General features: G+C 39.9%; 1 protein-coding gene across 1 annotated transcript in view; it reads right to left on the bottom strand.

Moving 5' to 3' along the window:
* The window catches only part of RFTN2 (raftlin family member 2), a 97058-nt gene that overhangs the window by 17874 nt on the left and 62069 nt on the right, over window positions 1-17115 (bottom strand). Inside the window, exon 8 of the mRNA XM_003406151.4 lies at window positions 790-868. Coding sequence (XP_003406199.1) covers window positions 790-868 — 79 coding nt within the window. The remainder of the gene's footprint in view (window positions 1-789; window positions 869-17115) is intronic.

Genomic DNA, 17115 nt, shown 5'->3' with positions numbered 1-17115 from the left:
CCAATTCAACATTTTCTACAAGTACAGTAGACAGAATAGTTCTTAATGAACTTGTGAACTTGATGCTTTCTCAGCTGAGGGTGGACAGTCGGTGAACAGTGCTCATCTGTGTGTTCTCCGTCTTTCTAATATCTATGCTCTTGATTGCTCTGTTCTCCTGCCTCCCCATCTTCCTACCCGCCTTCCTCCCTCCCTCCCTCCCTATCCAGTTAGCCAGCCTCATTCCAAAATTAATGTGAAACAACTTAGCGTGGCTGTGTTACAGGCGCTATCAGTCTAGCTTTGCCAGTATAGAAAACCTTAACGTTTTCTAAAACAGTATTTTCTTGATATACAATACAAAAAAAGCCTCACTTTAAATAATTTTCCAGTCCACTTGCAAATTTCCTGTTCTGAAAACTATGCTTTATTAACACAGATTTCTTCATTCGATGATGCCTTTCTACTTGTGCAACCAGCAAGGATAAGGTGACTTGAAGTTCAGAACAGCCCTTCAGCAAAGAGCTGAAAAAATGAACTTGAGGAGAGAATATAAAACTGCTTTCAGAGGTCAAGATAGACAAGAGCACACAGATCTGCCGCAAGCTCAGGCATGTTCATCACAAGTTAGAACTGTCTCATATTGCTTGATTGCTAGTAAATTCCCTTCTTATGTACTGGTTTAGAAGACTGTTTCAATATCAAGTCCCTGCTTCCTCATCTGTATTCACCATTTGGAATCTCAGCGAGGGTTTAAGGATTGAATGTTTCAACATAACATTCAGTTCATAAAGCAACAATTTTACTCACTTCTGGTGTCTGAGCAGCTGAATTCCACATCATTGGCCTCTGAAGAAATATCACCTGCTTTGTAGCCAAATTCCCTTCGCTGTAAATTAAAACAACAGCATGAGGTTTGCACGTTAGTAAGCCTTTATATTTCCTCCTAGACTAGAATGTTCAACATGTATCCCTTGTAAAATAGTCACCTGATCTAAAAATAATTATGAAATATGATGCTATATAAGTTGTAGCTGCAAAGACAAACAAGAAAAAACCTGAAAAGTGAAGATTGCCATTACAAAGGAAAGCCATGTTAAAGTTTAGTCTCTTATAATCTCACCCTGCTATTATAACTGTTTCCACCTCTTCATGTTCACTCCTCCTCTTTATCCACAGGTGTGCTTTTGCATGTCTGTAACCACTGCATATTTATACTTTTGTGTTCTGTGCCTTTCACTGGGCACTCTTTCCTTGTTTGTACACTGTGATCATACTTTTAATGACTGCATAACATCCCAAACAATGGAGATACCAAAATATACTAAACCTTCCCTTTATTATTGGAAAATTCAATTGTTCCCAGTTTTCTATAACTAATGTTTCTATAAAAAATATGTATAGTCTTTTTTTTAAAAATGAATTATTTAAATTCTCTTGAGTGGGATTATTAGGTCAAAAGAGTATGATTTAAACTTCTTGGTATACATTTTCAAATTTGCCTTATAAAACAGAAGAGGCCAGTTTTGGCTGCCACATGTGAGAGATTTTATATACATTTTCAACCGAGGGGTTTAAACCACAGCTAGTTTTATTTTCAGTTGCTTCTTTGTAGTGTGCCACTTAGTATTCTCCTTATTTAACGATCTTCATGGCAAATTACCCCTTGCCAAAGACTATTTGGGGTTTGGACTCCTCTGAAATGCTTTTCATAGAGTCTCTGTGGATTTATGGGGAGGAGTGTCTGTAGGGAATGTTGCTCAGTTACGACTTTTATTATGCAAAAAGCCCAAACAAAACCTTACTATTAGCTGCGGTTTCTGCTGAGCTCTTTTACTGGAAAACAAATGCAACATTGAAACTCTGGCCCAAGAGGTCTGTGTCAGCACCATTTCAAAATCCCCAAGCTTACTGATAGCAGTTGAACTTTGATAAGCTGTAAATCTTCCCCAAAGTGGTATTGGGAGACTTCTCCTTATTTATCTAATCATCCATCCATCCATCCATCCATCCATCCATCCATCCATCCATCCATCCATCCATCCATCCATCCATCCATCCATCCATTTATATTTTTAAAGACTGCTTCTATTTTAATCTCATTTTAGTTTAAGTGTCTCCAGTTAGAAAAAAAAGACTTGGTATGAACATATCCCAACTTTTGGGAACAGCTTAAATCATCATGCAACATCAGTTACTGGTCTAACAGCATGCAGAACAGCCTGGTCACATGTTTAGGGGGCAGCGCAATGAGCTAAAAAGGGCCGTAACTTTGCAGCCAGACAGTTCCTCGGTTCAAGTCCCAGCTCTACCAGACTACTTACTAGCTTATGACTTTAGGCTAAAACCAAAACAAACAAACAAAAAACAAACAAACCAGCTGTCATTGAGTTGATTCCAACTCATAGCAACCCTATAGGACAGAGAAGAACTGCCCCATAGAGTTTCCAAGGAGTGGCTGGTGGATTCAACCTGCTGACCTTTTGTTTAGCAGCCAAACACTTAACAACTGTGCCACCATAGCTCGACTTTAGGCTAAGTACCTAAATTCTCTCAGTTTTCTTCAGGGGCTTTGTGAAGGTTAGATAAGCCAATGTGCATGAAGAGCCTCCCACTGTGCCTGCCATTAGAAGGAGCAGAGCCAAGGCAATTTCCTTCCACTTTCTCCAATTTCCACTCATTTAAATGAAATGTGGGGCTCTGGTAGCACAATGCTTAAGCACTTGGCTGCTAACCAAAAGGCTGGCAATTTGAAGCCACGCGATGGCTCCACAGCAGGGACAGATTACCCAGTAAGCAAGGTACACATGGGCTTACTTGTGCTTACTTATTAATCTGTAGTGCACAATTTCACCACATCTTTGAAACCTATGTGAAATTGTGCACTGCAGATTAGTAAGTAAACAGAATTTAAGACAGAGGTTCTAAGGCTGGGGAAAATTCCACTGCCTCAAGCAGCTTGCTTAATATACCCCATAGCTTCACAGTAGTATCCTGGTTCCTTTGCTTGACACGCCCTGTAGCTTTACCTTAAAATCCTGGTTCTCCTCTCCTTAACTGCTACCCCAAAACTAGAGGAACTCAGCAGCAACTGGTTTAGGCACCATGTTTACATTCAGGATAAACTTTTAGACCTCATACATAGTAACTTCCCCAACTCTGGATGGAGTTTAACTGCCATTTTCTGAACACGTGATGCATGGAGTTATATGTACACCGCATTGTGCCTACGTAGTATGATTAAGAATGTTGCTGATGTAACTTATATGAACTTCCTACTTGTAAACCCCTTAAAACTAACCTTCCCCCTCACCCTCACTGAGCAGTCTTGGCAGCAGCAGCCCTATCTCCTTTCCTTGTGCAATGAAATAAAGGCGCCTTTCTAGACTCCCACCTTGGTCTCTTATTTATTGGCTGAGATCAGTCACACTGAGCAGAACTTGGGGTTTCTACCCAGCAATATAATTAAGCCCATGAGTAACTTGTTCACTGGTTAATCTACCCCTGCTCCAGAGGATAAAGTCCTGGTGATCTGCTCCCGTAAAGATTTAGAGCCTAGAAAACCCTGTGGAACAGTTCTACTCTGTCATGTGTGCTTGGTATGGGTTGGAAATCAACTCGATAGCAACTAACAACAATAACAACAACAACAATGAAATGTGGGGTTGAATTAATGGGGAGGGAAATGTCTCAGAATCAAGAACATCTTCCAGAGAGAAAATTCAAGGCAAAGGGTACATGTGAATACAGAAGAGGTTTCTGGGTAATGTTCAAGGTGTGTGATCCAGATAGAGAACTGCCCCAGAAAACCAGGCCTACAACTATCCAAATATGAAAAAGGGGGATCAGGGTAGAATTATTCTTTTGACTAGAAAGCAGGAGGGATGTTAGGTAAGGTAGAGATTGGGGTGCCCCTGAAGTGAATTCTTCTGAACATGTTACCAGGGTTTCCAGGGAGCAGCTGGTAGATTCGGCTGGGTCAAGTGACATTTCATTTCTGGGTACACTAGGAGATAATGTGTGGTCTAGAGCAGTGCTTCTCAAACTTTACTATGTATCCCAAATACTGAGAATGCTCATTAATAAATACAGATTCTAGGGCCCACTCCAGATCTATACAGTCTGCATTTTACCTGGCTCCCCAGGTGATCTTGATGCACTGGAAAGTTTGTGAACCATCACCAGAAGAGAGGCCTCAACTGTGGCATTCTTGGGTCAGTGAAAGAGAGGAAGGCCCTTGACCAGATGGATTGACCTGGTGGCTTCAGCAATGGGCTCAAACATAGCAACAATTGTGAGGATGGCACAGAACCAGGATGTGTTTTGTTCTGTTGTACACAGGGTCACTATGAGTTTGAACTGACTTGATGGCGCCTAACAACAACAACAGGGATTATTTGGTGATACTTCCTACTATCAGAAGGAATTAAAAAACAAACAAAAAACAAGCCAAACCCATTGATGTTGAGTCGATTGCGATTCATAGCAACCCTATGGGACAGAATAGAACTGCCCCGTAGGGTTTCCAGGGAGCAGCTGGTAGATTCGAACTGCTGACCTTTTGGTTAGCAGCCGAGTCCTTACCACTGTGCCACCAGGGCTCCTCAGAAGGAATAGTGTTCCTTAAATGATAAAACCTACCAATGGTTCCTTTTGATACTGAATGTGGAAAAAAAATGATTTATTTTTCTGGAAGTATCCTTGGCTTCTAATTTATTTCAGCACATCCTTCTATTGTGACACATGTACTTAAAGTAGTACTTAAAGTACTAAGTTGTTGGACAACTTAGTCAGACAGGCTACCCAAAGTCATAATGAGGACACATATATTTCACCAGCTTTAGTTTCCTAATTCATCACCTGACTTGCTTGGGGCATTAGGCCAAACTGAAAAATCAAAGGTCAAATCAGTGAGACCCATTGGAAAAATGTGATTGGTAGGAGAAGCAAAGTCAGGTCTAGGACCCGACCAGACCAGATCACCTGAAGCAGAGTGGAAGTATAAAGCTGGAGTCAACTCCTGGGCTCGCATATATAAATAGACAACAACAAAAATAAAACTAAAAGCAGTTTTATCATAGCTCGATAATATCTTTAGTGTGTAAAACTGGTGTGGTGGTGGCGTCTGACTTACTTAAACTTCACAAGGGGTAAGGAGAACCAAGATCAATGGCCCAAGGCTAATTCCTATGAGACAGGTTAGACATACCTCCTCTTGCCAGCCCCTCCTTTTTTTTTTTTTTTTACCAATTCTGACACCATCTGTCTCTCCCATGGTATACTCCTCTTCTGAGTTTGATAATTCATTGCAATGGCCACACAGAGCTCTCAGACCAAACTCATGATTCTGGGGATTATTAAGGAAGTAACAGGTTACAATTCAGGTTCAAGAATGCTCAGGATACAGTTCTTTGATCAGGACAGCCTCTTCTCAGCCGTGCCCACAGGCAGGTCTCTCTCTGGCCTTTGGCCCCTTGGCCTGGCATCTGTGGCGGTTGAGCAAATGTTACAAAGCTCTTTTAGCTCTGCCAATAAGTGTCCAGAGGCAACCTACTCTGCCAGTAAGTCTTGGCCCGAAGGTGCTCAGCTCTAGCTCTATGGGTTGGCAAATCTATCACGTACTCAGAGGTACCCTACTCTGCCAGCAAGCCTCCTGCCTGAAGGCACTCAGCTTTCTCCCTCAGTCAGCCAAGAGGCCCACTGTGCTACCTCCTGTGTTTTCCTGCCACCATTTCTGTGCTGCTGCTTCTCACCATCTGTGGTGTCATAGCTCTCTCTTGGCCTCCTGGTTCCAAAAGCTTTCCACTGCAGGGATCCTGGATCCAAAGAATATGCTCCACTCCTGGCTCTTCTTTCTTGGTGGTAGTGAAATTCTCTCCTCTCACCTCTGGATGGCTCATTTTAAGCCTTGGAGGATGGCAAAAACCAACCAGTCCCTTCGTAAGGGTTCTATATACCATATTGCACAGTCCCACTCAATCTCTGCGTGTAACTCACAAAAACTAAGGCTAGAAAGGCCATATTAAGCAATTCATTGCACCACAAGTGATACCTAAAATTTTTAATTATTCTTGCAGGATGTTACAAGGACAACTTAAACTTCTGCTTGGTACAATATTTGCTTACAATTTCAAGTATCTTTGAAACAGAGCCAGAGTACTCAGAGAAAATGTATGGGTAGGTTGGAGAGAATCTTTCTACATTCTTTTAAGATATAAAAATGAAGAACATGTTTGATTGTCCTGTGGGAATTGTTCCCTCTACCCAGTTGCTCATGGCCAGTCTCTGAAACTCTGCTGTGGCATTCTCCCTTCTGGAACAACCACACCACCACCTCTGCCTGTTTTCACCTTGTCTATCTTTTGAGATTCATTCAAACTGCCATCTCCTTCATAAAGCCTTCTCGAATCTCCCACCCAGAGTCCCTGGATGGTGCACACAGTTAATGAGCTCAGCCACTAACTGAAAGGTTGGAGATTGGAGTACACCCAAATGCACCTTAGAAAAAAGGCCTGGCGTCCTGCTTTTGAACAACCTGTAATATGCAGGTGATACAACCTTGCTTGTTGAAAGTGAAGAAAACTTGAAGCATTTACTGATGAAGATCAAAGACCACAGCCTTTAGTATGGATTACACCTCAACATAAAGAAAACAAAAATCCTCACATCTGGACCAGTGAGCAACATCATGATAAACGGAGAAAAGATTGAAGTTGTCAAGGATTTCATTTTACTGAGTCCACAATCAATGCCCACGGAAGCTGCAGTCAAGAAATCATCAGGATGGAACAGTCCCTGGAGAAAGACTTCATGCTTGGTAAAGTAGAGGGTCAGTGAAAAAGAGGAAGAACCTCAACAAGATGGATTGACACAGTGGCTGCAACAATGGGCTCAAGCATAACAATCGTTGTGAGGACGGCGCAGGACTGGGCAGTGTTTCGTTCTGTTGTACATAGGGTTGCTATGAGTCAGAACTGACTCGATGGCACCTAACAACAACAACAACAATATAAAGTTCAAAAACAAGCAAAACTGAGGCAAGGCCAAGATGGTGGAGTAGTCAGATGCTTTCTGTGGTCCCTCTTACAACAAAGGCCTGAAAAAGCAAGTAAATCAATTATATATGACAACCTAGAGCCCTGAACATCAAAGACAAACTTGATGAGTCAGACTGAGTGGCAGTAGGGTGGAGAGATAGTTCAGAAGCAGCGAGGATTTGTCAGAGCTGACCTAGCTGGTACCTTCAGGCTGAATTGGCTGGTGCATGTGGACTGAAGAAAGCAGTAGTGCTCAGGACACATTTTCCACAGCGGGAGAAACTGAGTTGTGGAGAGTCTACTCAAGCGTACAGAACCAGGGAGAAATGACACTCAGTTGGTGAAAGATAAGTCCAAGCGACTGACCTACTGTGCGAATCAAAAAAACCCTTCCGCTCTTTTGGGAAGTACCTCTCTTCCATTTACCTGCCCCCTCCCTGCTCTGTTCCTGTCCTGGTCCAGCTTCAGAGATTGCTGTGCCCCCTGGGCTGGAAGCAGGATCCATCGTGTGCCCCAAGACATTCTCCCGGCTCTGGAGAGGGAACAAATTAACAAACAGGAAAAAATAATCTGCCAGCTTCCCTAAGCTAGGAACTCAGGCAGGCACAGCCCTTTTGCCTAGGCACAGGCATAAGGGGTCCATGGACTTTGAATGCCTTTCACTCCTGCATAGACCTGTGCGGGCCCATTTCAACAGCATAGGCCCTCATTACCACAGTACAAAAGGGTACATACATGAAGCCTATTTTCAACTGCAACAGCTATAAGGGGGAGTGGCAGATTTGTGACATTTGACACCGCCCTGCCCATTAAGCAGGGCCCTCACCTAGCCACGTCAGGGGCCTGACGACTGTTGGCTCCATCCCCGTCACCTAGCCACCTGTGACAGGGGTCCAAGAAAAAGTGGTGCCTCCCAGTCCTTACAGCCAACAGCATTGGATGCCCAATGTCTGGCTGCAAAACCACCTGTCTACATGCTCTAGGGAACAGGGACATGCCTTCCACCCAGACATTCAGGGGCTGCCATCAGCCCTCTGCCTTGCTTAGTACATGACCCCATACTGCAGCCAGATACCTGTGCCTACTCCAATCACCACTGCCCATTTAGGGCTATACGTGAGAGCCTGCACCACACACTCAGTGGCTGATGACCTGGATACCTGAGCTGCATCCACACAAGAAAAGTAAATGGACTCCTAGGCTCACATCCCTAGCAAGAGCTCTAACCACCTGGTGACAGGATGTGAGAGCTTCAAAGATGTCAATAATCAAACTAGCTCACATGACCAGCCTATTTGGGCATATCAAAACAAAACAAATCAAGAAGCTAGGACACAGTAGGCAAACATAAACAAATATAACTTATTGACACAGCAGTCAACATCAAATCACAGAAAGAGGCAGACCATGATGTCTTCAGAAAGCAACCAAAATAAAGAACAAAGAAACCTCCTGGAGGAAGGGAAATTCTTGGAATTACCAAATGTAGAATTCAAAAGATTAATATGCAGACTCCTCAAGAGATCAGGAAGCAGATCAGGCAAAATGCAGACCAAGCTAAAGAACACACAGACAAAACAGCAGAGGAACTTAAGAAGGTTATACAAGAGCATAATGACAAATTTAACATGCTGCAAGAATCTATGGAGAGACAGCAAACAGAAATCCAAAAGATTAACAATAAAACTCCAGAATTAGACAACTCAATAGAAAGTCATAGGAGTTGAACTGAGGCAATGGAAGCCAGAATTAGTGAGATTGAAGATAAAAACTTGATGCCAACTTATTTGAGGAAAAATCAGATAAAAGAATTAAAAAAAAAATGAAGAAATCCTAAGAATTATGTAGGATTCTATCAAAAGGAATAATCTACAAGTGACTGGAGTACCAGAACGGGGGGGGGGGGTGGGGAGGCAGGGGCATAACAAAAAATACAGAGAGGATTTTTGAAGATATGTCAGCAGAAAACTTCCCTGATATCATGAAAGATGAGAAGATATCTCTCCAAGAAGCTCATCAAACCCCACACAAGGTAGATCCCAAAAGAAAGTCACCGAGTCATATAATCAAACTTACCAAAACCACTGATAGAGAATTTTAAGAGCAGCTAGATAAATGAAAACTCATCTGCAAACGAGAGTGAATAAGACTAAGCTCTGACTACGCAGCAGAAACCATGCAGGCAAGAAGGCAATGGGATGACATATATAAAGCCTTGAAGGAAAAAAACTGCCAGCCAAGAATCATATATCTAGAAAAACTGTCTCTCAAATATGTCCAGGACTGAGATATTCCCAAGTTGATATTGTCCCAAAGTTTATATTGTTTTTTATGCATGGTGAAATTAGGGCATTTCCAGATAAACAGAATTTGTAAAAACCAAACTAAAATTACAAGAAATACTAAAGAGAGTCCTCTGGTTAGAAAATGAATAACATCAGATAACAACCCAAGACTAGAACACAGGACAGAGCAACCAGATATCAACCCAGATAGGGAAGTCACAAAAATAAATCAAAGCTAAAATACTGAAAATGGGGAAACAGATATATTCATATGAAAAAGACGACATTAAAACAAAAAGGAGAGACTAAATAATGTAGTCATAGAACTTTCATATGGTGAGAAAGTCAAGGTGATATAAAGAAATAAAAGATTTGTTTAAACCTAAGAAAAACAGAAGTAAATAGTAAGGTAACCACAAAGGAAACTAACAATCCTACAAACCAAAATAAAAAAGAAGAAAAACATAAAGACTCAGCAAATACAAAATCAACAACAATGAAACAGATGAAAAGAAAATACGTAAAGAAAAACAATTCAGCACAGAAAATTAAGTGGAACAAAGAAACTTTCAACAGCATGCACAAAAAGACATCAAAATGACAGCACTAAACTCATACCTATCAATAGTTACACTGAATGTAAATGGACTAAATGCCCCAATAAAGAGACAGAGAGTGGCAGAATGGATTAAAAAACACAATCCATCTATATGCTGCCTACAAGAGACACATCTTAGACTCAAAGACACAAACAAACTAAAACTCAAAGTATGGTAAAAACTATATCAAGCAAACAACAATCAGAAATGAGCAGGAGTGGCAATATTAGTCTCTGACAAAATAGACTTTAAAGCAAAATTCACCACAAAGGATAAGGAAGGACACTATATAATGATTAAAGGGTCAATACACTAGGAGGACACAACCTTAAGAAATATTTACGTACCCAATGACCAGACTCCAAAATACATAAAACAAACTCTAACAGCATTGAAAAGAGAAATAGACAGTTCCACAATAATAGTAAGAGACTTCAACACACCACTTTTGGTGAAGGACAGAATATCCAGAAAACAGCTCAACAAAGACATGAGAGACCTAAATGCCACAATCAAAAAACTTGATCTCATGGACATATACACAACACTCCCCCCCAAACAGCAGCCAAGTACACTTTCTTTTCCAATGCAAATGGAATATTCTTCAGAATAGACTACACATTAGGCCACAAAGCAAGGCTTCACTGAATCCAAAACATTGAAATATTACAAAGCATCTTTTCTGACCATAAAGCCATAAAAGTAGAAATCAATAAGAGAAAAAGCAAGAAAAAAAAAAAAAAATCAAATACATGCAAACTAAGCAACACGTTGCTCAAAAACTACTGGGTTATAGAAGAAGTTAAGGATAGAATAAACAAATTTACAGAATCCAATGAGAATGAAAACACATTCTACCAAACCTTTGGGACACAGGAAAAGCAGTGCTCAGAGGTCAATTTATATCAATAGATATACATATCCAAAAAGATGAAAGGGCCAAAATCAAAACATTAACCCTACAACTCGAACAAATAGAAAGACAGCAGCAAAAGAAGCCCTTGGGCACCAGGAGAAAGGAAATAATAAAAATTAGAGCAGAATCAAATGAAATAGAGAATAGAAAAACAACTGAAAGAGTTAACAAGACCAAAAGCTGGTTCTTTGAAAAGATCAACAAAATTGATAAACCTTTGGCCAAACTGACAAAAGAAAAACACAAGAGGGAAGCAAATAACCTGAATAAGAAATGAGATAGTCGATATCTCAACAGACCTGTCATAGATTGAGTTATGTCCCCCCAAAAACGTGGTTAGGCCATGACTCCCAGTATTGTATGGTTGTCCTCCATTTTGTGATTGTAATTTTATGTTGAGAGGATTAGGGTGGGGTTGTAACACCACCCTCACTCAGGTCACCTCCCTGATCCCAGGTAAAGGGAGTTTCCCTGGGGTGTGGCCTGTACCACTTTTATCTCTCAAGAGATAAAAGGAAAGGAAAGCAAGCAGAGAGTTGAGAACCTCATACCACCAAGAAAGCAGTACCAGGAATAGAGCATGTCCTTTGGGCCCAGGATCCCTGTGCCTGAGAGGCTCCTCAACCAGGGGAATTTTGAGGATGAGGACCTTCCTCGGGAGCTGACAAACAGAGAAAGCCTTCCCCTGGAGCTGACAACCTGAATTTAGACTTGTAACCTACTAGACTGTGAGAGAATAAGTTTGTCTTTGTTAAAACCATCCACTTGTGGTATTTCTGTTATAGCAGTACTTTGTGACTAAGACAATAAAACCCAACTGAAATTAAAAGAATCATAACAGAATACTATGAAAAATTATACTCCAACAAATTTGAAAACCTGGAGGAAACAGACAAATTTCTAGAAACACACTACCTACCTAAACTAACACAAACAGAGGTAGAACAACTAAATAAACCTACAACAAAAGAAGATATTGAAGAGGTAATTAAAAAACTCCCAACAACAACAACAACAAAAAAACCCTGGCCCTGATGGCTTCACTGGAGAATTCTCCCAAACTTTCAAAGAAGAGTTAACACCACTACTATTAAAAGTATTTCAGAGCATAGAAAAGGATGGAATATTCCCAAACTCATTCTATGAAGCCAGCATAACCCTGATACCAAAACCAGGTAAAAACACCACAAAAAAAGAAAATTATAGACCAATATCCTTCATGAACATAGACACAAAAATCCTGAACAAAATTCTAGCCAATAGAATTCAACAACATATCAAAAAAATAATTCACCATGACCAAGTGGGATTCATACCAGGTATGCAGGGATGGTTCAACATTAGAAAAAACAATCAGTGTAATCCATCACATAAATAAAACAAAAGATAAGAACCACATGATCTTATCAATTGATGCAGAAAAGGTATTTGACAAAGTCCAACACCCATTCATGATTAAAACTCTCAGCAAAATAGGAATAGAAGGGAAATTCCTCAGCATAATAAAGGGCATGTATACAAAGCCAACAGCCAACATCATCCTAAGTGGACAGAGTCTGAAAGCATTGCCCTTGAGAATGAGAACCAGGCAAAAAAAAATGGATGCCTTTTACTACCACTCTTATTCAACATTGTGCTGGAGGTTCTAGCCAGAAAAATAAGGCAAAAGAAATAAAGGGCATCCAAATTGGTAAGGAAGAAGTAATAGTACCCCTATTTGCAGATGATATGATCTTATACACAGAAAACCTCAAAGAATCCACAAGAAATCTACTGGAACTAATAGAAGATTTCAGCAGAGTATCAGGATACAAGATAAACATACAAAAATCAGTTGGATTCATCTACACCAACAAAGAGAACTTCGAAGAGGAAATCACCAAATCAATACCATTTTCAATAGCTCCCAGGAAGAAAAAATACTTAGAAATAAGTCTAACCAGAGATGTAAAAGACCTATACAAAGAAAACTACAAGACGCTACTGCAAGAAACCAAAAGAAACCTACATAAGTAGAAAAGCATACCTTGCTCATGGATGGGAAGACTCAACATTGTGAAAATGTCTATTCTACCCAAAGTGATCTATAGATACAATGCAATCCTGATTAAATCCCTACAACATTTTTTTAATGAGATGGAGAAATAAATCACTAATTTCATATGGAAAGGGAAGAGGCCCCGGATAAGTAAAGCCTTACTGAAGGAGAAGAACAAAGTGGGAGACCTCCCACTACCTGATTTTAGAACATATTATACCGCCACAGTAGTCAAAACAGCTTGGTACTGGTACAACAACAGATACATAGACCAGTGGAGCAGAATTGAGAATCCAGACATAAATTCATCCACCTATGAGCAGTCAATATTTGACAAAAGCCCAAAGTCCATTGAATGGGAAAAAGACAGTCTCTTCAACAAATGGTGCAGGTATAACTTGATGTCCATTTGCAAAAAAATGAAACAAGACCCATACTTCACACCATGCACAAAAACTAAGTCAAAATGGATCAAAGACCTAAATATAAAATCTAAAATGATAAAGATCATGGAAGAAAAAATAGGGACAATGCTAGGAAACCTAATACATGGTATAAACAGAATACAGAACATAACTAACAATGCACAAACACCAGAAGAGAAACTAGAGAACTGGGAGCTCCTAAAAATCAAACACTTATGCTCATCCAAAGACTTCACCAAAAGAGTAAAAAGGCAACCTACAGACTGAGAAAAAAAATTTTGGCTCCTACACATCCAATCAGGGTCTAATCTCTAAAATCTATAAGATTCTGCAAAACTTCAACAACAAAAAGACAAATAACCCAATTAAAAAATGGGCAAAGGATATGAATTGGTTTCACCAAAGAAGACATTCAGCAGCTAACAGATACATGAGGAAATACTCACAATCATTAGCCATTAGAGAAATGTAAAGCAATACTACAGTGAGATACGATCTCACCCCATCAAGGTTAGCATTAATCCAAAAAGCACTAATTAATATTGAGGGGTTGTGGAGAGACTAGAACACTTATACACTGATGGTGGGGATGTAAAATGGTACAACCACTTTGGAAATCAATTTGGTGCTTCCTTAAAAAGCTAGAAATAGAAGTACCATATAGATCCAGCAATCCCACTCCTTGGAATATATTCTAGAGAATAGATACATGCACACCCATGTTCATTGTAGCACTGTTTACAATAGCAAAAAGATGGAAACAACCCAGGTGCCCATCAACAGACAAATGGATAAATAAATTATGGTATATTCACACAATGGAATACCACACAAAGATAAAGAACAAGGATGAATCTGCGAAACATCTCACAATATGGAGGAAGCTGGAAGGCATTATGGTGAATGAAATTAGGTGCAAAAGGACAAACATTGTATGAAACCACTATTATAAGAACTCAAGAAATGGTTTAAACACAGAAGAAAACATTCTTTGATGGTGACAATGATGGGGAGGAAGGGAAAGGGGGATTCACTAACTAGATTAAAAAAACCCAAAAAACTAGATAGTAGACAAGAATTATCTTAGGTGAAGAGAAGGACAACACACAGTACAGGGGAAGTCAGTACAACTGGACTAAACCAAAAGCTAAGAAGTTTTCTAAACACAACCAAACACTTCGAGGGACAGAGTTGGGGGGGGGGTGCGGGGTGTTTGCAAACCATGGTTTCTGGGGACATTTAGGTCCATTGGCATAACAAAGTTTATTAAGAAAATGTTCTGGGTCCCATTTTGGTGAGTGGCATCAGGGGTCTTAAAAGCTTCTGAGCAGCCATCTAAGATGCATCAGTTGGTCCCAACCCACCTGGAGCAAAGGAGAATGAAGAACACCAAAGACACAAGAAAAATATTAGCCCAAGGGGTGAAAAGGGCCACATAAACCAGAGACCTCATCAGTCTGAGACCAGAAGAAGTAGATGTTGCCTGGCTAGCACCAACAGACCACCCTAAGAGGGAACACAACAGAGTCCCTGATGGAGCAGGAGAAAAATAGGGTGTAGAACTCAAATTCATGTAAAAAGATCAGACCTAATGATCTGATTGAGACTAGAGGAACCCCAGAAGACGTGTCCCCACAGACTGTTAACCCAGAACTAAAACCATTACCGAAGCCAACTCTTCAGACAAAGGTTAGACTGAATATAAGACATAAAAGGATACAAGGGAAGAGTGTGCTTCTTAGTTCAAGTTCAAGTAGATATATGAGACTAAATGGGAAGATCCTGTCTGGAGGCTAGATGAGAAGGTAGAAAGGGACAGGAGCTGGCTGAATGGACATGGGGAATCTGGGGTGGAAATTGGGAATGTGCTGTCACATTGTACGGACAGCAACTAGGGTCACATAACAATGTGTAAATTTTTGTATGAGAAAATAACTTGGGCTGTAAAGTTTCACCTAAACCACAATAACAACAAAAAACAAGCAAAACACTTACTGTTCAGGAATGCCTACATGAGTGGTAAAACTACAAACGAAAGCAAGGAATTGCTCATTCTAAGAGTGTAATAACGTTTGCCTCTGGACAAAGGGTGAGTGTCAGATGGGGAAACACATGTGGTACTTCTGGGGTGCCAGCAACGCTCATTTCTTGTTAAGTGGTGATTTCACAGACTTTTGTTTTATGATTATGCACATTTATGTTTCACGTACTTTTCTATATATACGTTTTATTTTATGAAAATTGGTTTAAAAGAGTATATTTCATAGTGTTATGGGGGATAATAGTTGTAGATTTATATATAATAAAAATGCTTCCTCTCTTTTTACATATACCTTTGGGAAAATCAGTCTTGAATTCCATGGGTTTTAAATTAGAAGTCAAGGAATTCATTCTCCTGTACTCAATTTTCCCTGAATATTCCTTTTATTTTCCTAACTGTGCTATTGCTTAAAGTCGCCAGAGAGAGCAAATTACTTGTCGTATTCATGCTTTGACTCTCCACCTTCCACACTTAGAGCAGACATCACAAATTGATTGCCTTATCGTATCTAGCTGAGCCTGGCTGTAGTCTCAGAATCCTTATCACAGTGTTCCAGGCAGCCCCTACCAACAGTCCAGTGATGGTATTATGAGGTGGAACCCATTTGCTCTCCCTAGTTAGCCTCACTGGCACTGGGAATACTTCTTCCCGTTAAAACTGCCTTCACAGACCTGATCTCCTCCTCACTGATGCCCTCCACCATATTTGCATGCCTTATACTCAGTTTTTTTCATTACTGCTCCCTTAAGGAGCCTTTGTAGGCATTTCTTTTTTGAATTGCTCTATACTCCATGACATTTTAATACCAAAGAAAAACTGTAGATCTGTTTATGTACAGTGGTCTTTTGGAGGGACACAAACCAATGGGTAAAATTTTTTCACCCCCCAATAACCAAGTTTTGCTCTTGGGGACAATATCACCCTGCTCAGAATGCATGTTTAACCCTCCATTGCAGGACTCGCCATGATCTGTTCTGCATCAATTATTTTTGACTGTGTGTCTCCAAGTAGATTACGAGTTCCTGGAAGCCAGAATATGTGGCCCAGTCCCCCCCCTTTTTTTAATCTCTCTATGTTGCCTTGCACATGGTAGACACTCGATAAATATTGCTGAGTTGAACTGAAAGAACATTTTAGTTAAAGTGAGATGCAAGAATTTAAACCAGTTTGGGTACAGTTGAACTGGTTTTAAATGATTGAGCTTATCAGTCACTTGTGAAATAAAAATACTCTTACAAAAATTTTCATTTATGGTACCAAAATCCATTCAGGAAATAGAATTGTTAAGTTAATTTGCATTTTTGATTACTTTTGTATCATCTTATACATTATTAGTTCATTGCCATTTTCTTTTAGTTTGCAACTCAGAGGTAAATGAGTGGATTTTTGCTTTAAAAAAAAACAAAATGAAAATTTGCTTTTTAAAAGCAAAATTACAAAATTAAATTTTAGCATACAACTTTTAACTGTGTGCTGAGTCACAAAGTTCCTTTGCCTTATGTCCCTCATTTGTTTCTAAGATATTAGTGCGTGCATCTTAAAAACAAAAAAGAGCACTACCACAATTTAGCTCCTCCCAACGTTCTGCCTACAAACGTAAAAAATTAATTTCAGATGAGGAAGAATGGTGATAACTGCAAGTATTTGTAATAGACACACTGACTATTTTAAAAACCTGTTCTTATCAAAATGCTGCTCACGGCAAGATTGCTATGAGTTTAATTCACAATGGAATTACACAATACTGTTTCCACATAATTGAAATTAGAGAGGAAAGAGACCTGCATTAAAATGA

This window comes from Loxodonta africana, chromosome 6 (assembly GCF_030014295.1).
Source record: "Loxodonta africana isolate mLoxAfr1 chromosome 6, mLoxAfr1.hap2, whole genome shotgun sequence".
Lineage (NCBI taxonomy): Eukaryota > Metazoa > Chordata > Mammalia > Proboscidea > Elephantidae > Loxodonta > Loxodonta africana.
The sequence above is the reverse complement of the archived record's forward strand: the minus strand, read 5'-3'. Positions and strand labels throughout refer to the sequence as shown.